The 18,418-nt window shown below is 43.8% G+C and overlaps 1 protein-coding gene across 2 annotated transcripts in view; it reads right to left on the bottom strand.

Annotated features, from left to right (window-relative positions):
• Positions 1-13,504, bottom strand: part of NPAS3 (neuronal PAS domain protein 3) — a 628,382-nt gene extending 614,878 nt beyond the window's left edge. For both annotated transcript variants that reach the window (XM_064460238.1, XM_064460239.1), the window contains exon 1: positions 12,944-13,504. In XM_064460238.1, the coding sequence (XP_064316308.1) occupies positions 12,944-12,993 (50 nt within the window). In that variant the 5' untranslated portion in view covers positions 12,994-13,504. The remainder of the gene's footprint in view (positions 1-12,943) is intronic.
• Positions 13,505-18,418: the final 4,914 nt, after the last annotated feature.

Below are 18,418 nucleotides of genomic sequence, written 5' to 3'. Positions count from 1 at the left end.
TGTTCATGCTTTCTGTTTGTTTTTCTATTTCTTTCCTACTAATATCAAATACTCTACTTGCTTTTTTAATTGTGAAGCTATGAGGGAGAGGTCTGTATCAGTGAGACTGCCAAATTACGAGCCTGTCCTAACAGGCAGTATGGCAGTGTTATCCCAAAATTAGATGGAGGGCTTGGAAATAACTCTAGAACTGTTTTGACTACCGGAGTCTAAGCTAGGCAATGAAGGAGGAGATGACAGAGGAGCAAGACTACATTTTCATTGAGACAGAAATACCATGAGCCTATGAATCATCTGCAAAGAGATGATACTTGAACTGTGTTTCCACATAAGAATATGCAAATATGAAGAGCAAAATGAGGAAAAAAAAGGGGGCGGCTGAGAGACAACACGTTACAGAACTCCCACACAAAGCTGGATAGTGAATGAGAAAGATCCTCCAAAGACTGCACTGAAGTGATCAAAGTATGCAAAGACAGCAGAAAGAGGACATTTACCAAGAAGTTACAGGGCAAAAAGAACAGGGACATGGTCAACTGCTTCCACAGCTGATTGACAGGTTGAGAGGGTCAAAACTTAAGATTTAATGTGCAATTCTCATAATGATTTAGGAGTCTGTACCTTGCATGGAGAGACAGTCTCAGAAGCAACCCAACGGGATCACTCCACTTAAGTCGCATGTGACTCTGCTCTGCCTTTTTGCATGCCCGTGGCGCTACTGCCCCACTGCGCTACTGCAATGCACTCTGCCTTCGCGTTTGCTTCTGCTTTCATAGTATAGGGCTATAGTATGGTGCTTAGAAGCTGCTTTGCTCATGTGATTGCAATGCCCAGGGCTTTTTGTGTAGCAACTGAATTTACTTTATACTGTCTTCTGAACAAAAGGTAATACTGACTGAGGTAGCATGAATTCCAACTGGAACTGAGCATTACACAATTTCATGAGACAGCTCCTGACTCTACCAGGAACTGGGCTACAAGTGGAAGGGTGGCCCCACTGCCATGGATATGCATCTCCTTTTCCTCACCCATCCCCAGATCAGTTAACCAGGTTAGCTGCCTTCTGCTAAGCTTTCTGTCACCATAGAAAGAAATTAGTGAAAAATTTAATTAATACAGTTCCCCATCCTGTATTCTCTTCAAAGAATCTATCCATGAAGTGGGTCGGTCTAGATCAAAATTACTGTTTAAAAATTATTTTGCATCTTCCCGTTGCTCTCTATTTTGCATTCACATCTCCCATGAAAACTGTTTTGTCGATGTGCTACAGATTGCAGAACAGCCAAAATGAGTAAGAAACTCTATAAACTGATTTGTTTTCCAACGATTACACATGCATGTACACACACTCACACACACTCCTATATATCAATGACTTCTCAAAATACAAATGGAAATGACATAGTAATCTTCCAAGCATTCTGCTTTCTTTTTTTATTGCCCACAGAAAAAAAGAAAGAAAAAACCCGCCACATTCTTAACTAATATACTCTAGTTATTAAAATTTTCTGTCCCTTAGACAATAGATAAATTAATTTCAATTAGCTCCCACTTGGATAATTTTGTGCATAGTATTCAGAGTAGTGATCTGTTAAAAAAAACAAAAGGCAAAATCAACACATACATTTTCTTAAATAAAGGACTCGGATAAAACAAAGTCAGGCACTCGGTTCCTCTTTCATTCCATATGATACACAGCTGCGTCAATCCCATCAGGAAACAGGCAACAGGAAATTCTTAACATTCTGAAGAGAAATCTAAAGATGTGTCTCATCACCCTTCCTCCTAAAAGTGCTTTTTGATTGTCTAAAAGACGTTTACACCAGTTTTAAAATTATTAATTACTTTACTTAGCTTTTAAGCAGCTATAGGCCTCATTAAGTAACTAAATATATTTTTTTGTAAGTTGCCTTCACTTTTTCATTTCCTCCGTCCCAAAATATAAATCGACAAGGAAAGCTTGACACCTATGGACAAAATGAAAGCCAAGTACCCTAGCTATTGGAAAATGCTCCTTCATAATGTGCTGCTCCTGTGTTATTTGTGTTTCTAACTATAGCTCTTGCATATATAATTCCATTATACTTTTATAAATCACCGTTTTGAAAAATGCTTTTGAACCATTAATATATTTTCCTGGTTAAAATTCTTTGAGATGTTCTTAACAAGAGTCTTAGATAATGAATTTGGGCAAACTCTGGAACAGTCTTTACAGTATTATCATTCTCATTAATTTTCAGAACTACCCACTGTGTTGAGATGATTGTCATGGGCCTAAGACTTCAATTTGGCTAAATATTTTTGCATATATTTCAACATATAAGTAACTAACAGATGTTTAAAATGTTAAGTTCACATTCTAGAAATAGTTAAATGTTTACTGTAATATCATAATTTGTTTTTGCACTTATATTTATTTTGCTGCTTCTATCTTTAAACACTCCGTTAGAGTCCTGTTTGGCTGTAGACAAATACTTTAAAACGACTTCACAAGAAAACAAAACATACTCGATTTAGTAAATACAGCTGTGCTTTTAAAGAAAGAAAAAAACCCCCCACTTAACGGTACCACAAATGAAAAACAAAGAAGAGAAAAGAAAACATGTAATGCTAGAAATGTTACTTTTACCTAAGGTCCAGACTTCATGTAAACCATTTAAAATTGTTTGCATAATAAAGCTTTTAAATTCATACTTTATATTCACTTTAGAAACCTAATACATTCTGCTGTCTTACATCATTACTAGAAGGCTATATTAGATGAAAAAAAATTGCTTTAAAATGTTAATACACAGTATATACAGTATCTTACTTTAGTCCAGATTATTCTTTTTTCTTTGGGGTTTTTTTTTTTGTTATCTTTGAAGACTGCTTCTGTTTCCATTGTTTCATCCTTAACCATTCACATATCAGAGCAATAAGTATTTCATTACTGGTTTATCTGTCCAGAGGCTTGAGAAGCAGTAACAATTAACCCTCCCTTCACAGTGATTGATACAGGCTTTGCTTTCAATTTGTTCCACTACACAGATCATGAAATTCTGAATGCGATCATCCTTATTGACCTACACTTTCAAACACACGGCTACAATGAGATGAAAGTAATTATTAAAAGGAACACAGGACTACTCAATGCTGAAACAAAGTCTTGAAAAATCTTTTAGATGACCTTCTCATAAAAGTGGCATTATTTGATGTGAAATAAAATGATGGATTTGCTTCATAATCTGGAAATATTAAATTTAAATCTGATCAAGGTGCGATATCATTATATCATATAAGCCCAGCTCTAACGTCATATCAGTTCATATCTGACCCAATAAACAGTGACTTCAACTAGAGTGATCATAGTAGGATCAGGCCCTATATATTTTAAAAGTTCCTCCGTCAGCTTTATTTTACACCAGCTCTGTTTGAAATGTTGTGTTAAAAATGACGAGACTGTAATTACTATTCTACTACAGTCTGTTTCAAAAAGACACAGTGTTTCTTTTTAAGATCCTGGACTTCTTGAGGCACCTAATGTCAATAAGTACACAGGAAATTCAGACTGCTACGGAAAAATGAGAAACTCAAGTCAGATTTCCTTCATCAGCTGAGATGAACCAAGACCTATATACACCACTGCTCGAGACTTACTGCAGTGGAAAACAAATATTTTTCATAAACCCTTGAAAAATAACCCCACCAAAATATTAATTTCTTGTAATTGACACATTTTTTAAAAATGCAAAAGGATTGGTAGGTCAACAGTAATGACAAAACTATTTAAAATATGGGTTGCAGTCAAGGAAAATCGGGATGGAAAACTGTGCAGAAGGATGTTCTTACAGGCCTGAGGCTCTAATCAGAAAACAGAGTGATGGAGATGAACCAATACTGCATGGATTAGCAATGAATTATTTTGAACTATAATCATGTGCCAGCACAAAGGGGAGGTAAAAACTAGCCATTACTCACAAGCTGATCTGCAGATAAGAAGAAAAAAAAGTAAAAAGGGGGAAAAATTTATATGCTAAACTGAGTCAGGAGAATAATGAAAATCTAAAATGTTGTTACACTTCAAGTAACATTCTACCTAATGTCTTTCATGTACTGTATAATATTGAGTATTTACACAATACAATCTGTTAGATGCTGGGGCTAAAACAGGGTTAAATAAGACAACTCTTCTGTAAATTAATACTGGATAATAATATGTGCTGAAAAATATCCTAACAGAATAGTTAGTTTTACAATAACACACGTGGGCGCTAATTTCTCCCACTTCAAAATTACAGGAAATACATATATATATATATACACACACACACACGCATAGGTAGAGACATATGCAAATATGCATATGCACACGCACACTTATGTATACATATACATATATAATGAGGGATTTAATTTCCATTAGTCCATCTGAAAGCAAAGCACCACCATCTTAAGATCCAATGTTAGCTTTTCCACTCGGAGAAAAAAAAATGTTAGAACTAATTTTGTGAGAAAAGAAAAATCAAAACTGCTATCCACAAAGATTCCTGAGATTCTTATGAACAGACTGTTTAAATGAAGAGCACTTTAATCAGTAGAGGAATCCTCACGTTTCTAATGTCTTGCTGTGCATTCTGCAGGTTATAGTAGCAGCTGGTAGAGGTCATATATCTTTTGTGAGCATCCCAAAAAGGCTCACTGCCAGACTGTTAAATTATGAATAAGCAATGAACAAAAGAATGCAGATACGGTGGTGACAAGATAATCCAAGCAAATTTATCTATGACAAATTTCACAGGATTAACAAATTACATTTACACAGAACAATAAAAATGTGCAAAAAAAAAAGGATGAGCCTACTTTTCCCTCACAGCATTAGAGGAAAAAAAAATTGCCATTCCAATGCATGTATTTACATTTAACTTTATCTAAAGTAAGACATTTATAGCTTGCTGAAGACAATCAACTAGCATTATTTCCTTTCAAGCAAATACATATACTGTGCCTATCTAACATACAACATATGCCTACACTTTGCAGTATACATGTATACAAGTCAGTGGAAAATCTTTTAAAGTTTTCCTCACAATTAGTAACAAGCAGAATAAATACAGAAGAATTCTGATATTGCTTTTCAGGTGGAATATTCTGCTATTCTTTGTCAGTTAAAAGACACTTTTCCCCTTAATCATGTTGGGTTTTGTTCCTATTTGAACCGAATATATATTGCAATGTATGATAATTGCCACAAGAAAAAAATAAGTCATGAACCGGACTTAAATACCTTTTTGCAGTAGTATCACAAAACCATTAAGAAACAATAATAATAATAATAATGAAGAAAAATCATTACTCCAAAAGGGTTCCTAAATCCAGAATCTAAATACTGGATGTTCCTAAAGATGCACACACGTCAAATAATTTTGGTGGGAAGAAGAGGGGATTTGCAGTGTTTGCTACATCCTGCGGTCTCCTATTCTGGTCGTAAGAAATGATACAAAAACAAGATTTTAAAAACTGCCCTCAAAAAGCATGGAATAACACTTTCCAAACTGCAATTCTGTAGAGAAGCATTTTTTTTCCTGTTGACAAAGGAATAAAAGGAAAGACGGCACCTCTTAGTTTCGAAATTTGAGTGTAAGTAGAGTGACTGATAAAAGGAACAGCGTATATGTTTGAGAGATCTGGAATCTGCTGTATCTTTTCTATCATGCTTCTCATCTAAGCCTGTATTTTCTGTCACCTCCATTTATTTCTTTTTGTTTGTTACTCCAAACAGTTGTTTAGTAAAAATAGATCTTGAATAAGAGTGGGCCTTCTGAAATCATATATACCATTTACGTATCAAATATATGTTCTTGTTACAGAGCAATGCCTACAAACAGGAAACCTCACTATTAAAGTGAACATCCAATTAATTAAGATACTTTAGTAAACTACTTGGATCCTTCAAACACTGCTACTTGAGTACCATTTATCTACCTCATTCAGCTGTTGAAAAAAATTACTGTACTTTTGATTTTCCACAAGAAATGCAATTTTTGTTGTAAAACTCAAGAGCAACTCAGAAAGAATGAATAAATAAATTAGCCCAAAGCATTTGCTTCTCTTTTTAAGTTCATCTTCTACTTGTAACTTACCAAAGAAAATGGTTTTGTTTTTTTTCACAATGCAGGGTTTTTTGAGAACCCCCTGTCCATACTGTTAGTAATTTATGCAAAGGTGAAGAAAACATGCCAATCTGACATCTAACTATAGTCAGACAAACAAAATCAGCTACTTTTTTTGCAGCTGTGAAGGTTGAAGGATAAGTACGACTGGCAGCTATTCTCTTTTTTAAGACTTTTTTCTTTTTTTAATCCCGCTGCCAGCACTGTACAGATTCAGTCACTCAGTTCTTTCTAGTGACCTCAATCTTGACCTGTGAGGCCTGCCCACTTACATTTTTTTCCCACAAAGTAACAAATTCTGCCTCCCATCATCTCTAAGAAAAAACAGCTTTCTAACAAGCTTTCTTCTAAAATTTGGTATGTTATACTTTTGCTAAATGAATTACAGCTTTGGCAGGACAATTTTGAGCCACCTAACTCATATAAGCCCAGGCTGTGAGTAAACTGTTTGTAAATGTGAATTTCCACATGACTCTCAAACATGATGCATAAGCAAGAGGAAAAAAATACACCCCCCATCACAATATAAATGTATCTGTTCTGTGCCTAAATTTGAGCAAAACTACAATCCTTTAGGATTTAATCCAAAATGACTGTCCAAAGACTATTCATTACTCAATAAAATTCAGTTTAAAACAATGTAATGTGTAATGAAGCCTGTTCTAAATTCCTGGTGGAGACAAAATTCCCAGGCAAGCATTTTAAAAGGGGCTTATAGGATTTAGGTGCCCATATTTCACTGAAATGCAGTATGTGCTGGATGCCTAAATCCATAGGCTCTTCAGAAAATCCAAGCCCCAGGGACATTATTGTAGATTACGTACATACATATCATTCAGACTATATCCCGTAAGTTCACTATATACATATGTAAACCTAACATGCCTGCAGGTAATGGAATAGTACTTTTCCACTTAAATTATTTAACATAAGTGTTGAACTTCTATTATATATCAAACTAACAGCTAATTTTAAATTGCAATCAAGCCATTCTCTGAAAGCACTTTATTTCAGTGGAGGTTTTGCTTGTAAAAGAAATGTAAATCCCTCTAATGAAGGCAGCGTAATCTTTGAACACACAGTCAAAATGGGGGCCAGAATTTTATTCCTAGTGCTAACATTGACATTTCCTGCCACTTTGCTAGTTCTCAAAAATGTTTTGTAGATCATCAGTAAAACATGTAGAACAGCGTTTACAGACCTTTCAAAGCACACTAAGCTATAGAAAGAAACATATCTGCAGAAACACTCAGGATTAATATTAAATTCCTCTTCAGACGTTGTATGACATCAGTGAGAAGTTCCCTAGAACAGACAAATGACAAGGTACGACCAAAGAGCGAAAGTCCAAAATGCAACACGTAAGAAAGGCTGGGAAAAGAGCCTGTAACAAATCTTCAAAACTCTGCTTTCGGTAATCCATTTCAAATTCTCGCTTACATATCACTTGTTCTTTAATGTACCTGACTCCTGCCTGCATGCAGAGTGCCGGGTAAGGGCTGGCATAACTCTCAGTATCGAGCTGCAGCAGGCTGAGATCAGAATCTCTTTGAGGGCTGCTCCATTTTTACTTGAGAATCTCACGTTTTGGTAATAATACACAGATGCAAAATTAACTCCTCCTCCCACTAAGTACGTTGAAGTTTGTCATTTCGATCTCACAGAGAACAAATTCACATCTATTGAATTATATAGTAAAAACACCTTTATCCTTGCTCGTGATTTTCTGTAGTATACTTTAATGATATGCATAATTTCACTTGGGACTTTTTTAAAGACTAAAGTACAACTTGAACTCAAAATTCTCCCAAAGACAGGGTCCCTTTCTGCCAAGTTACAGACAACAAATACTATCTGATCTTTACCTACCTTCTTTGTCCTGTGTAATATACCACTATAGCATACAAAATTAATGAATATTTTTACTACTCAAAGTCCTGTTCAAATCAATGCCACAACGGTCCTATTCATTTGACTAGGACTTTGTGTATTGCAAAACTACTGCTCGAGCTAGTCACAGAACAATACTCTAGTCATATAAGACATGGCAGCAACCATTATATTCTTACTATGGCACATCTTCTTATGCAGCAAAATGCAATATTATTACAAATTATCCTTATTATGCTAAGTCCTATTAAACAAAAAGTCACGCACCTCATTCGGACTAATGGGGCTTTGTATGTTAAAGATAACATGCAGTAGCCTTATAAATATTACATAGAAAGAAATTGCCTCTTCTGAAAAAACGCAATTATTATGAAATGAATTTTCAAAACATTTCCTCTCATGGCCATAAATCTTTGGCAGCTTCTTAAAAAAAAAAGGGGGGGGGGGGGGGGGGCCCAAACATTAAGCAAAAACAAACCAACCAACCAACCAACCAAGGTAAAAATGACTGGGGTGAAACTGCAGTCTTGGCTATGTACCTTAAAAATATCTTACGTTTAAAATACAAGAACAAATTTCCAGGCTGACATCCTACAGAACAAGTTTGCTTGATTCATTTTGAAACAATGTGACTAACGCTGAAATCTTATCTCACATGAGGTGCTTTTGCACCTGTAAGAGTTACTAGTGACAATAGTATAAAATGAGTCCGACGGACTGACTGAATGTAAGGGTTATTCACAGGAGACGATATTTCAGGAAATGGTCTCATAACATTAAATTTTAAAAAACCAATTACTTAATTGATAACAAATGAAATTCTGGCACGTTTGTAAAACAGCTTCATTTTGCTGACCTCAATGGGAGTAGAATCAGTCCCAAAATGTTAATAAAATGTTAATAGTTAGTTTTCATGGTCAGTATCAGTTATTCAAAATTCTTATCTTAGAATACATTTTCCAATAAAGAGGGTGTTGTACTTTTTAGGAAGGACGCTGATGAAACTAATGCCTAGAATGTCAATTTTCAACAAATGTTTTACATCACTCTCGCAGTAAAATTCCCATCTGGGCTGGCAACTTGTGTGCCAAGTTTCAAACAAATGTGATTCAAAACTGCCAGTACATTACACTCCGAAATTCAAGTGATACACTAATAAAAGGAAATGGATGTTGACAATATATCCTGACATCCTCTTAAAAATAGCTATGGTTCTGGGTGCTGTATTAATCTGTTAACAAAACTCTCTAATTATTTTTAACTTATTTATAATATAGCATTAGAATATTATGCCATTAAATTGGTACAAAACAAGCTAACTGGGTATAATTTGTGAGGAAAAAAAACCCAGTTGTGCTGTAAAGAATGTAGAAACAGTGCTGCAGAGGAAACCTTGTTATTCAGAATCCCATTAGTTACTGAAACTATGTAATATAACTTTTGTTGATCAATACTCTCATGTAAGCTCTAAATAATGTATGATTCCAGTGGAGAAAAATGCAGCAAATCAAATATGGTGGGAGAATGTTTCAAATTATGAAGAGTAGTATGACTGCTAATCCATAAATCAGAAATCGGAAAGATTGTTGTAATGTGGGAGGGCTCTATTTAATAAAGGTCATTATAACTCCTGGCTCTAGAGCTATAAGATCTAATATCCTCTCTGGTAGCTCTATGATATGCCCATGCATTACTGTTCTTGTTGACAGTCTGTTGCCTTGGAAATATTTCATTATTTCAGTTTTTCCATTTGTAGACCCTTGGCCTTGTGATATGAAGGCCACCCTATTTCATATTTTCGATTATCATTTAAGCAATCTTCTGGAGCTATTTATATAAAAGCAAGTGTTAGACAATGCATATCATCATTTATCACTGCTATGTTTAAGCTCATGCTCTAGAAAGAAACGCCAAAATAAAGGTTTTTTTCTCTTTCGCTTTAAACCAATAGCACTCTGATATTATGATATGCTTTACAAATCAATGCTGGCATATCATATGCATGACACTTCTGTCTATTTAATTTTCTTGGTTATATATCCACGCGATTGAAAAACCCTAAACTGTAAAACTTGCCAACACTCATGGTTTAAAAGAAAACCAAACAAATATAAGTGCGTAACTTCTCAAACATTCTTTAAAAAACGTAAACAGGTGAAAAAAGTTTCCAAACAATTCAATTGCTCAACTGCCTCAGAGACTGCTACTTTCTACATTTGTTTTGTCATCACTAACCTCTCGCTTGAAAAAATGTAACACAGCCTACCTAAATATTGTGGAAGTGTGGACTAAACAAAGAATGTACACAAAGTTCACTTACAGGATTCTTACTCTTGAGAACAGGTTTGCTGAAGTAGTAACTAAGAAGAGACTGCAGAACCCTTTAAGTAACTGATATGTGCCCGTATTTCAAATAGCTTGGCGCACACAGCTGAAAGGATGTGTACAAAGACAGCTTAAATAAACAGCTACGTGCAAGACTTCAGGAGCACGTTACATAACTTTTAATAAAATGTACGCGAGTGCCTGGTTTTTTTGAAGCATTGATCGATCTTCTCCAAAAGTTTTTTTTTTTTTAAAGAACAAACAGATTGCTGTTATTTCTGCTACAAAAAATGTCATCAACTTCTACATGTAATATTTATACCTGAACTGTTCAGAGCATTGTAAAGAGTGATAACAAAGTGAACGCTAAGGGCAAAAAACAACTGCTTGGACACTAGGCCAAGTTTGTGCTATTAGTGTTCTAGGAATTTAGACTACTTTTTTCCCCTGAAATTATTACTCCTCCCACTCCCTACAGGGAAAAACTACTCCGATCCAACCTTTAAAATGACAGCATCAGAGCTGAACAAGAAGATGCTATTAAAGGGCATTAAATTAAATACAGTATATCCTCCTACAACTTCAATCAGAATTTCAGACCAAGTGTTATTTAGTTCAGCTCTCAAGTGGAGCAGAATAACAAATCGCGCACTTTGATTTACCTTCTCCGAATGCCAAATGGAGACAGGTGATAAAGAAAGCACTCATGCACAGGCTATGAAGTTTCCCCTAGAAATTAATTCTATCTTCAAGATTCCTATCTCAGAGAAATTCCCAAAATGGCACACAAATATGCTTCTGCTGGAGAGATTACTGAAGCTATCCTGGCAAATACACTTAGCACTAATATAGTACCATCCTCAGAAAAAAAGACAGCAGAATTGTGTGTTCGGGGGGGGGGGGGGGGGGGGGACAGGACTTATTGATACAAATTGTTTTTCCAACAAAGAACTCTGCAGGAGAAAAGCCGGCTGCTGTAAGTGTTATTAACGCAGTAGAAATGCCTTTGCAGCCACTGAAATGGAGATTTAAAAAAAAAAATGTTTATGGTTGAAGATGAAAATCTGTAAGTTAAGTCATTGGCTTCTGAGCATGCACTGTCTTCCCATTACACGTATCTCCAAATTCTGCTACATATCAATATAGCCTTGTCAAAGTGCAACAGTTAATACTAATGCATCTAACACAGCCGCACTAACACTTCAGTGGTGAATATGAAATGTATGGTTTTCTGATACCGGGCAGTCTGCCTCCTTAGGAAAAACGGCATAGCTATTTAGATAAAATGTGTGGGGTTTGGAAGTTGTACGAGAAATGCTGATCCTACTAAAAAATATAAGTTTGAAATTAAGCTTAAAATGAGCCTGATTCTCCAGACTTTACTTTTGTTTAAATATTTTTCACTTACTTGTGCTGTGAAATATAAACCGAGTAACACACGATCCAGCTACTTTTAAAAGCTGTCTAAATGTTAATTTCCATTTTTATAGCTAACCAGGAACCTCCCTCACCCCTCACCCTCAAGTTCACTCGTGAGGCTGAAAAGGGGGGGGGGGGAAGCACACCCCAAACCGTCTGGCTGCTCTCCTTCTGGGCATCGCAGTGTAGCAATCGAGCTTTGAATACTTTTGTGAGAATCACAAAGTAACATCACATGAACTTGTACTCTTGTTTCCTACCAGTCACTTCTAGAAAGATTCACTTTACTAGAACAAATCCGCTACGGCCAATCGTGTCACCAGCAGAGCAGATTAATAGCAAACACTCTCCCCCAACAAAAGTCTATGGGGCAGGCGGCGGGCCGGGAGCAAACTGGGGGGGGTACAGCGACCCCCCCCTCCCCGCCTCCCTCACCGGGCCCCGCGCACCGCCGCACCGCCTCCCCGCGCACCGGCTCCGCTCTGCCCACCCCGGGGGGCGCCGGCACCCGCGGCCCGCCCGGCGGCGGCGGGGCGGGGGGCCGGGCCGGGCCGGGCAGCCCCGCGGGCGCAGCTGGCGGCGCGGCTCCCCCCCCCGCTTCGGCCTAGCCGCACTTGAACCGCACCGGCGGGGCCGGCCCCTCCGCCCGGCCAGCCGGGCCGGGCCTGGCGCGGCGCCCCGGCCGCCCCCGGGGCCGCCAGCGGGGGCGGGGGGGGGGGGCGCCCGGAGGGGGGGCCTCCCGCCCCCGCGCACACACCCCCCACCCCACATACACACACGCACACCCCCGCTCGCCAACGCGCCCCGCCAAACAGCGGCTCCGGCAAACCGCGGCGGTGCGGCTGCCGGAGCGGGGCTGCTGCTGCGCGGCTCGCCCTGTGTGTGTGTGTGTGTGTGTGTGTGTGTGTGGGGTGTGTGTGTGTGGTGTGTGGTGTGTGGTGGGGGGGGGGGTGTGTGCGTGTCTGTGCGGTGCGTGCGGCTGGCGGTACGCACTAGGAGGAACTCCCGGTGCCCGGCTGTGCGAGCAGCGGGAGCCGGCGGCAGGTCCCCCCACCCCGGCATGGCAGCCAGCCCCGGCCCCCGGCGGCGGCGGCTCGGCCCGGCCCGGCGCTGCTGCGGCTGCTGCTGCTGCAGGTTCAATAAAGAGAAAGTGTTACCGTTCTCGCCTGGAAGGATCCTGCTGAAAGCTTGGCTTGGTGGGCGCCATCTTCCTGGGATTTTTTTTTTTTTTTTTTCTCCTCTCTCCCTTACTTTTCCCCCTCCTGATGTTGGTGTGTGTTGTGTGTCTAGCAGCAGCAGCGGCGGCAGCAATGGCCCTGGTTAGCCAGACAGGCTAAGGAAAAGTACTGAGGCCAAAGCATCGCGGGCTCCCACTCCTCCGCGCAGTCCTGGTGCAGGTTGCTCGCTCGCTTGCTTGCTAGCGCTGCTGCTGCCGCCGCCGCCGTCCATAAGCCGAGGAGCGGAGGGAGCCGGGGCCCCGCCGGCCCCAGAGACATGCCCAGCGCAGGCAGCCGCGGCGGCCGGCGGCGGCGGCGGCGGCGGGGAGGGCGAGCCGCGGCGCAGCCCCGGCGGGCAGCCCGGCCGCTGGCATCGCCCGGCAGGTGCGGCACACACACACGCACAGACACGCACACGCACACACTCCTTCGCACACTCACACCCCCCGCGCCCGCGGGCCGGGCTACGCGGGGTGCCGGGCCATGGGGCTAGCGGGGCGGGGGCGGGGAAGGGAAGGAGGGGAGTCAGGGATCTCCGGGCTTGACCGCTGTGAAAGTATTTCTGGGCATTTTCCAGCTGCTTCCCCAGCTCCGCTCCCACTCTGCGTGCAGGGGACACAGCCTCCGCTGCCGGCGCAACAACGCCACTCAGTTGCAGTTTCGCACACTTTCCTGCTCTGGAGCCTGGGCCCCAGCACGGAAGAGGGGCTGCGGGAGGCAGGGACTCTCTCCGCAGCTCTGCGGGCGCGGAGGCGCGGCGGGTGGACGGGGCGCGCGGGCGGCGTGTCCCCCGTGGGCTCCCCGGGCGGAGGGCGGGTGCGCGGGCAGGCGGGGGGGCCGCCGGCCGGCCGGGAGGTGCCAGCGCCCTGCGGCCCACGGGGCCGTACGCGGGGGTGGCCGGCGTCCGCCCGCGGGGACGGCGCGGACGCGGCGGGGGGGGGGGGGGGGCCGCGCGCCCCGCGGCCCCTCCGGGAGTGCGCACGCACGTCCCGCGAGCCCGGGCTGGGCGCCGCGGAACAGAGGGCGCGATGCTGGAGACGGACACCGAGAGCGGTGACCCGCTTTGTGGGGAAAGGGTGTTTGATTGGAGATTATGGAACTAATCATGAGGTAAAGGAGCGGGGGAAAGAAACCGCTACCTCAGCCCTTCCTTCCAGGGCACGGGGAAAACCCGAGCGCTGAGAGCTGTTAAAGCAGAAATCGCTCCGTCGCTAAAAGCTTTCCATCTCCAAGGTAACTTTGTGGCTGCTCTGCTGCTGCCTCGGAAGTGCGGCTTCCTGGGCCTGATCCTGCTCCCAGGGAAAAATCCAGCGGGCTTCCTTGGGGAGAGGAGCAAGCCCCGAAAGTCGGGGGCATTTCCTCACGAGAAACGTTTCCGCGACAACTCCAAAAGTTGGGTTGTCTTTTTTTTTTTCTTTGCGGGGGGGGGTGGGGGGGGGGGTGTGTGTGTGTGTGAGGGCGCGCGCGAGCCGCAGGGGAGCCGGTGGGAAGAAGGTCGCAAAGCACCTGGAAGTTCGGCCGCGGGGCGCCGGCCGCGCACCGGGGCCGGGGGTCTCCTCCCGCGGGAGGCAACCGGGACCGCGCGACTTTGCGGGGAGCGGCCCCACGCAGCCCCCGGGGCGGGGGTGGGTGGTGGGGGGAAGGGAGGAGGGGATCCGCCGCCCGCCCGCGGCTGCGCCGCGCACGTGCGGCCTGCGGGCGGCCGTTGCGCACGTGCGGAGCCGCCGGCGGGCCGGCGGCCGCCTGGCCTCGGGTCTCGCCACCCTGCGGCTGGCCGGGCTGCGGGGCTGCAGGTGGGGCGAGGAGCGGGAGGGAGGGGGGTCTAGAGGGCACCCCACGCCGTGCCCTGCCGGCGAGCCTCTCGCCTCGCCTCCAAAAGGGAAGGGGGAAAAACCCAAGTTAACAGGTGTCACCTCGGCTTTTGCAATAGCATAAGAAGGTGTCCGTGTCTGCCGTATTTTAAAAGTTTTCGGAAAGCACGCAGAAAAATCGTTCGACGTGAAGCACGCTGCTTTGTCTGTAATATATAGTCAAGATTTGGAAGAAGTGCAAAAATGTTTCCCCTTGATATGTTAGCGTGCGAGACGCCCAGACCGGTCTGGGTTCCTATGAGTCAAAGTACCTGGATATCTGCTAAGCACTGTTTGGATTAGAGGTGTTAGTAGTTTGTCAGAGAGGTACTGCCTTTAGAACTTCTTCCTGACTACAGGCTGACATAATCAAACTATTAAACGCGAAGTACTAAAAAATTGCATGCTGCCTTGTGTATGTATTTCTGTTTAACTTAAAGTCTCCTGAGGTCTCTTTCATTTGTCTAAAAGCCAATCTGACATTTCTGACCCTTGACTTCCCCACTTCACAGACTAAACTATTGTGATTGCTGCCTGTACTTCCTCGTTAAAGTCCCTGTCAGTTTCCACTGTAATTTAAATATTTTATAAGCGACAAAAATCATACAGAAACCGTGAAAAGAAATAAACTTTAATCCATTTTTATATCTCTCACATTCAAGCTTTTTTAAAATATATATATGAAAGATCGGTGTGTTTGCTTGAGCAAAACAAGACTCGTGCTCAGTTTCAAATGTTTCTCAGCTAAGAAAGTGCTGAGGCATCATCAGGGATTATTTCAGGAGTATCAGCTTCCTATTAATTTTTCATTTAATAAAAACCTACAAAAGTTAACCACCAAACGTTTTCTATCATGGGCATCGAATGGAAAATGCATCGTCTTTTCCTAAACTATAGGAAGAAACTCAAAGTTGCTGAACAACAAAACAAGCAATGGTCGGTTATCTAAATCTGGCTCCTAAACCAATTCAGTTTGAAATACTGCGCTGAAACTTCCCATTATTTTTTTTTCTTTTACATTATAGAGAGATTTACTTTGGATATTTGAGATTATATTGCATTTTTCTCAGTATTTAATGCAATTGTGGAAAGCAAGATACTTGGGACAGTGCCATTTTTTATTGCATTAAGAGAAATGTAAATGTTTTGTTCCGATTTCAGCCTACATTTATCTGTTGTCATCTACATTTTCTTTTTCTTTTTCTTTTTTTTTTTTTTTTTTTGAGGATTCGGCTTCGGTTGTAAGCTTATGATAGAGAAAACTAACAGATTCGAACTTCAGGTTTTGCCTCGTAGAAACACAAAGAAATGTCAGGTAATTAATTAAGCTTCATGTTAGTATCAGCACATATCGGTGAATTGTTAGGGGGAATGGGGAAGGTCTTTAAACTTCATTATGACTTACTGCCAACTTTCTACGCTTTGCTTCCTAAAGGCGCTCGCTGTGAATTTCCTGGATTTGCATTAGAATGCATTTAAGATGAAAAAATAACAGTGCTGAGTATACTTAGGGTTTCGTGCTATATTTCCCTATAGTAACAGGTGACATGATAATACTGTTAAACTACAATGTGGAATTGCAAGTGTGCAACCCCAAGTGAAAATTGTTCTCTTTCTTGGTTGAAAGCAAATTATCAATCAGCATACCATGATCAATTATTCCCCTGGCTGCCACACACTGGGATTTGCACAAGGCATTGACATTGAGAAATTCCTCTTTAGAAAGGATGAGCGGACGGGATCCCAAACTTTGCAGCAGCCAAGCTAAGCTGCCGGGGTCTCACTTTTTTTTTTTTTTTCTATTGTTGCTTTCCAGCTCATCCAAGACAAAACTAGGAGATTGTGTTTACTTCTCAGTGCATTTTAAAAGATGCTGTATTAAAAAAAAAAAAAAAAAAAAAAACCAAAGAAAAAGAAAACACCCTCCCCTCCGACCAAAATCCCCCCCCAGCAAACAGCAAGGAGAGATTTAAAAAAAAAAAAGGAGGGGGGGGAAACAAAGAAACACAAAAGCACAAAGAAAAAGCAAGTGAGGGAGCCTGAGGAAGAGCCGCACACCCCTCTCCCACTCGGTGCTCACCGTTGTTGGTAGGAGGTGATGCCCTGGACGTTTTGCGGGTTGCCGTTGGCCGCGGCGCCGGCTCGCCCCATGCCCGGCGCCGCCGGCACCCCCCCGGCCGCCCCGCCGGCCGCCGCCGCCGTCACCTGCACGCTGAAATCCGGGAAGATCCTGATCATCCCCGCGGCTCAGCACCCGGCGAGTCTCGGCGAAGAGGTGCAGCAGCAGCGACTCTCCCTCCGGCGGCTGCAGCAGCAGAGCCAGGCACACTGCAATCCCATTAGTGAGTGGCGGCCACTGTGAGTGAGCAAGGGCGCTTTGATGTGAGCTGCTGGGCTGAGATTGAGAGGAGTTTGGGGGGGCTGGGGGCAAAGGGGGGGGGGATTTTACCGAATTGCAAACATGCAACGCGTGAAGATTTGGGGGGGGGTGGGGGGTGAGGGGGGTGGAATATAGAGCTTTAAAAAAAAAAAAGGTATGTCTAATACCACTGGAGCTGTAGATATAAGAGAAAAATCCAAGCTGAGGAGGGACAGGGAGGAGAGAGGGGGGCGCAATTACTTTAGCGGTGCAGTGAAAATGATGAGCAGCAAATGTTGCCTTTTCTCCCTCCTCCTTCTCGTCCCTCCACCCCCCACCCTCCACCCAAAATGCGAGTCTTAGAGGATTTCTCTGTCTCAATGAAGTAATAATAAAGGCGGCTGACCACAGCCTGGGCTAGCGCCAACTGTGCGGGGGGGAGGGGGAGGAATATCCCTGCTCCCAGAGTCCTGAGGAGAAGAGGAAGAGTGGAGGATTGTTGCAGCACAAGTTCGTGCTCTTGGTAACTTGCTTTTGCTCCCCCCCTCCTTCTTTCTTTCTATGAAGGGACAGTTTTCACAAGCGAGGAAATGCGCCGTTTTTGTGCAATGGCAGAGTTTGTTCCCTATTATAGGGAGCTGACTCTCCTCCCCTCCTAGTGTGCAGCAATGTTATTGCTAGTCAAACTTGTAAGGTGTGTGGTGTGTGTGCACGCACTGATCCCTACTGCTGCTTCAACATATCAATTATACCGCCGAGAGCGGCGCAGAACCCCCTCGCAAAGCTCCCCTCCGGGCGCGGCAGCACCGCACCAGCAGCGGCGAGGAGGGCGGCTCGTCCCCAGCCGCCGCCGCGCCGCCTTTGTGCCGCCCCGGGGCTGCGCGCAGCCCTCCCCGCCTTGCGCTCCGGGCGGCGTTGCCCTCCTCCCCCTCCGCCAAGCGCTCATCCAGCGGCTCCGCCAGCCCGCCGGGGCCGTGCCGCTGCCCCCGCCCCGGCCCCGGCCCCGGCCCCGGCCCCTGCCGCTGCCCCTGCCCCGGCCGCTGCCCCCGCCCCGGCCGCGGCGCTGCGCGGCTCGGGCGCCGGGAGGGAAGCGCGGAAAGTTGGGCGTGGAGCGCGGGTCGGCACGGCGGGACGCCCTCCGCCTCCCCTCGCCCCCCGGCGGCTGCCCCGCCTTGCTGCGGGCGTGGGGCCCGCGGCCGCTGCGGG

This window comes from Phalacrocorax carbo, chromosome 9 (genome assembly GCF_963921805.1).
Source record: "Phalacrocorax carbo chromosome 9, bPhaCar2.1, whole genome shotgun sequence".
Taxonomy (NCBI): Eukaryota; Metazoa; Chordata; class Aves; order Suliformes; family Phalacrocoracidae; genus Phalacrocorax; species Phalacrocorax carbo.
The sequence above is the reverse complement of the archived record's forward strand: the minus strand, read 5'-3'. Positions and strand labels throughout refer to the sequence as shown.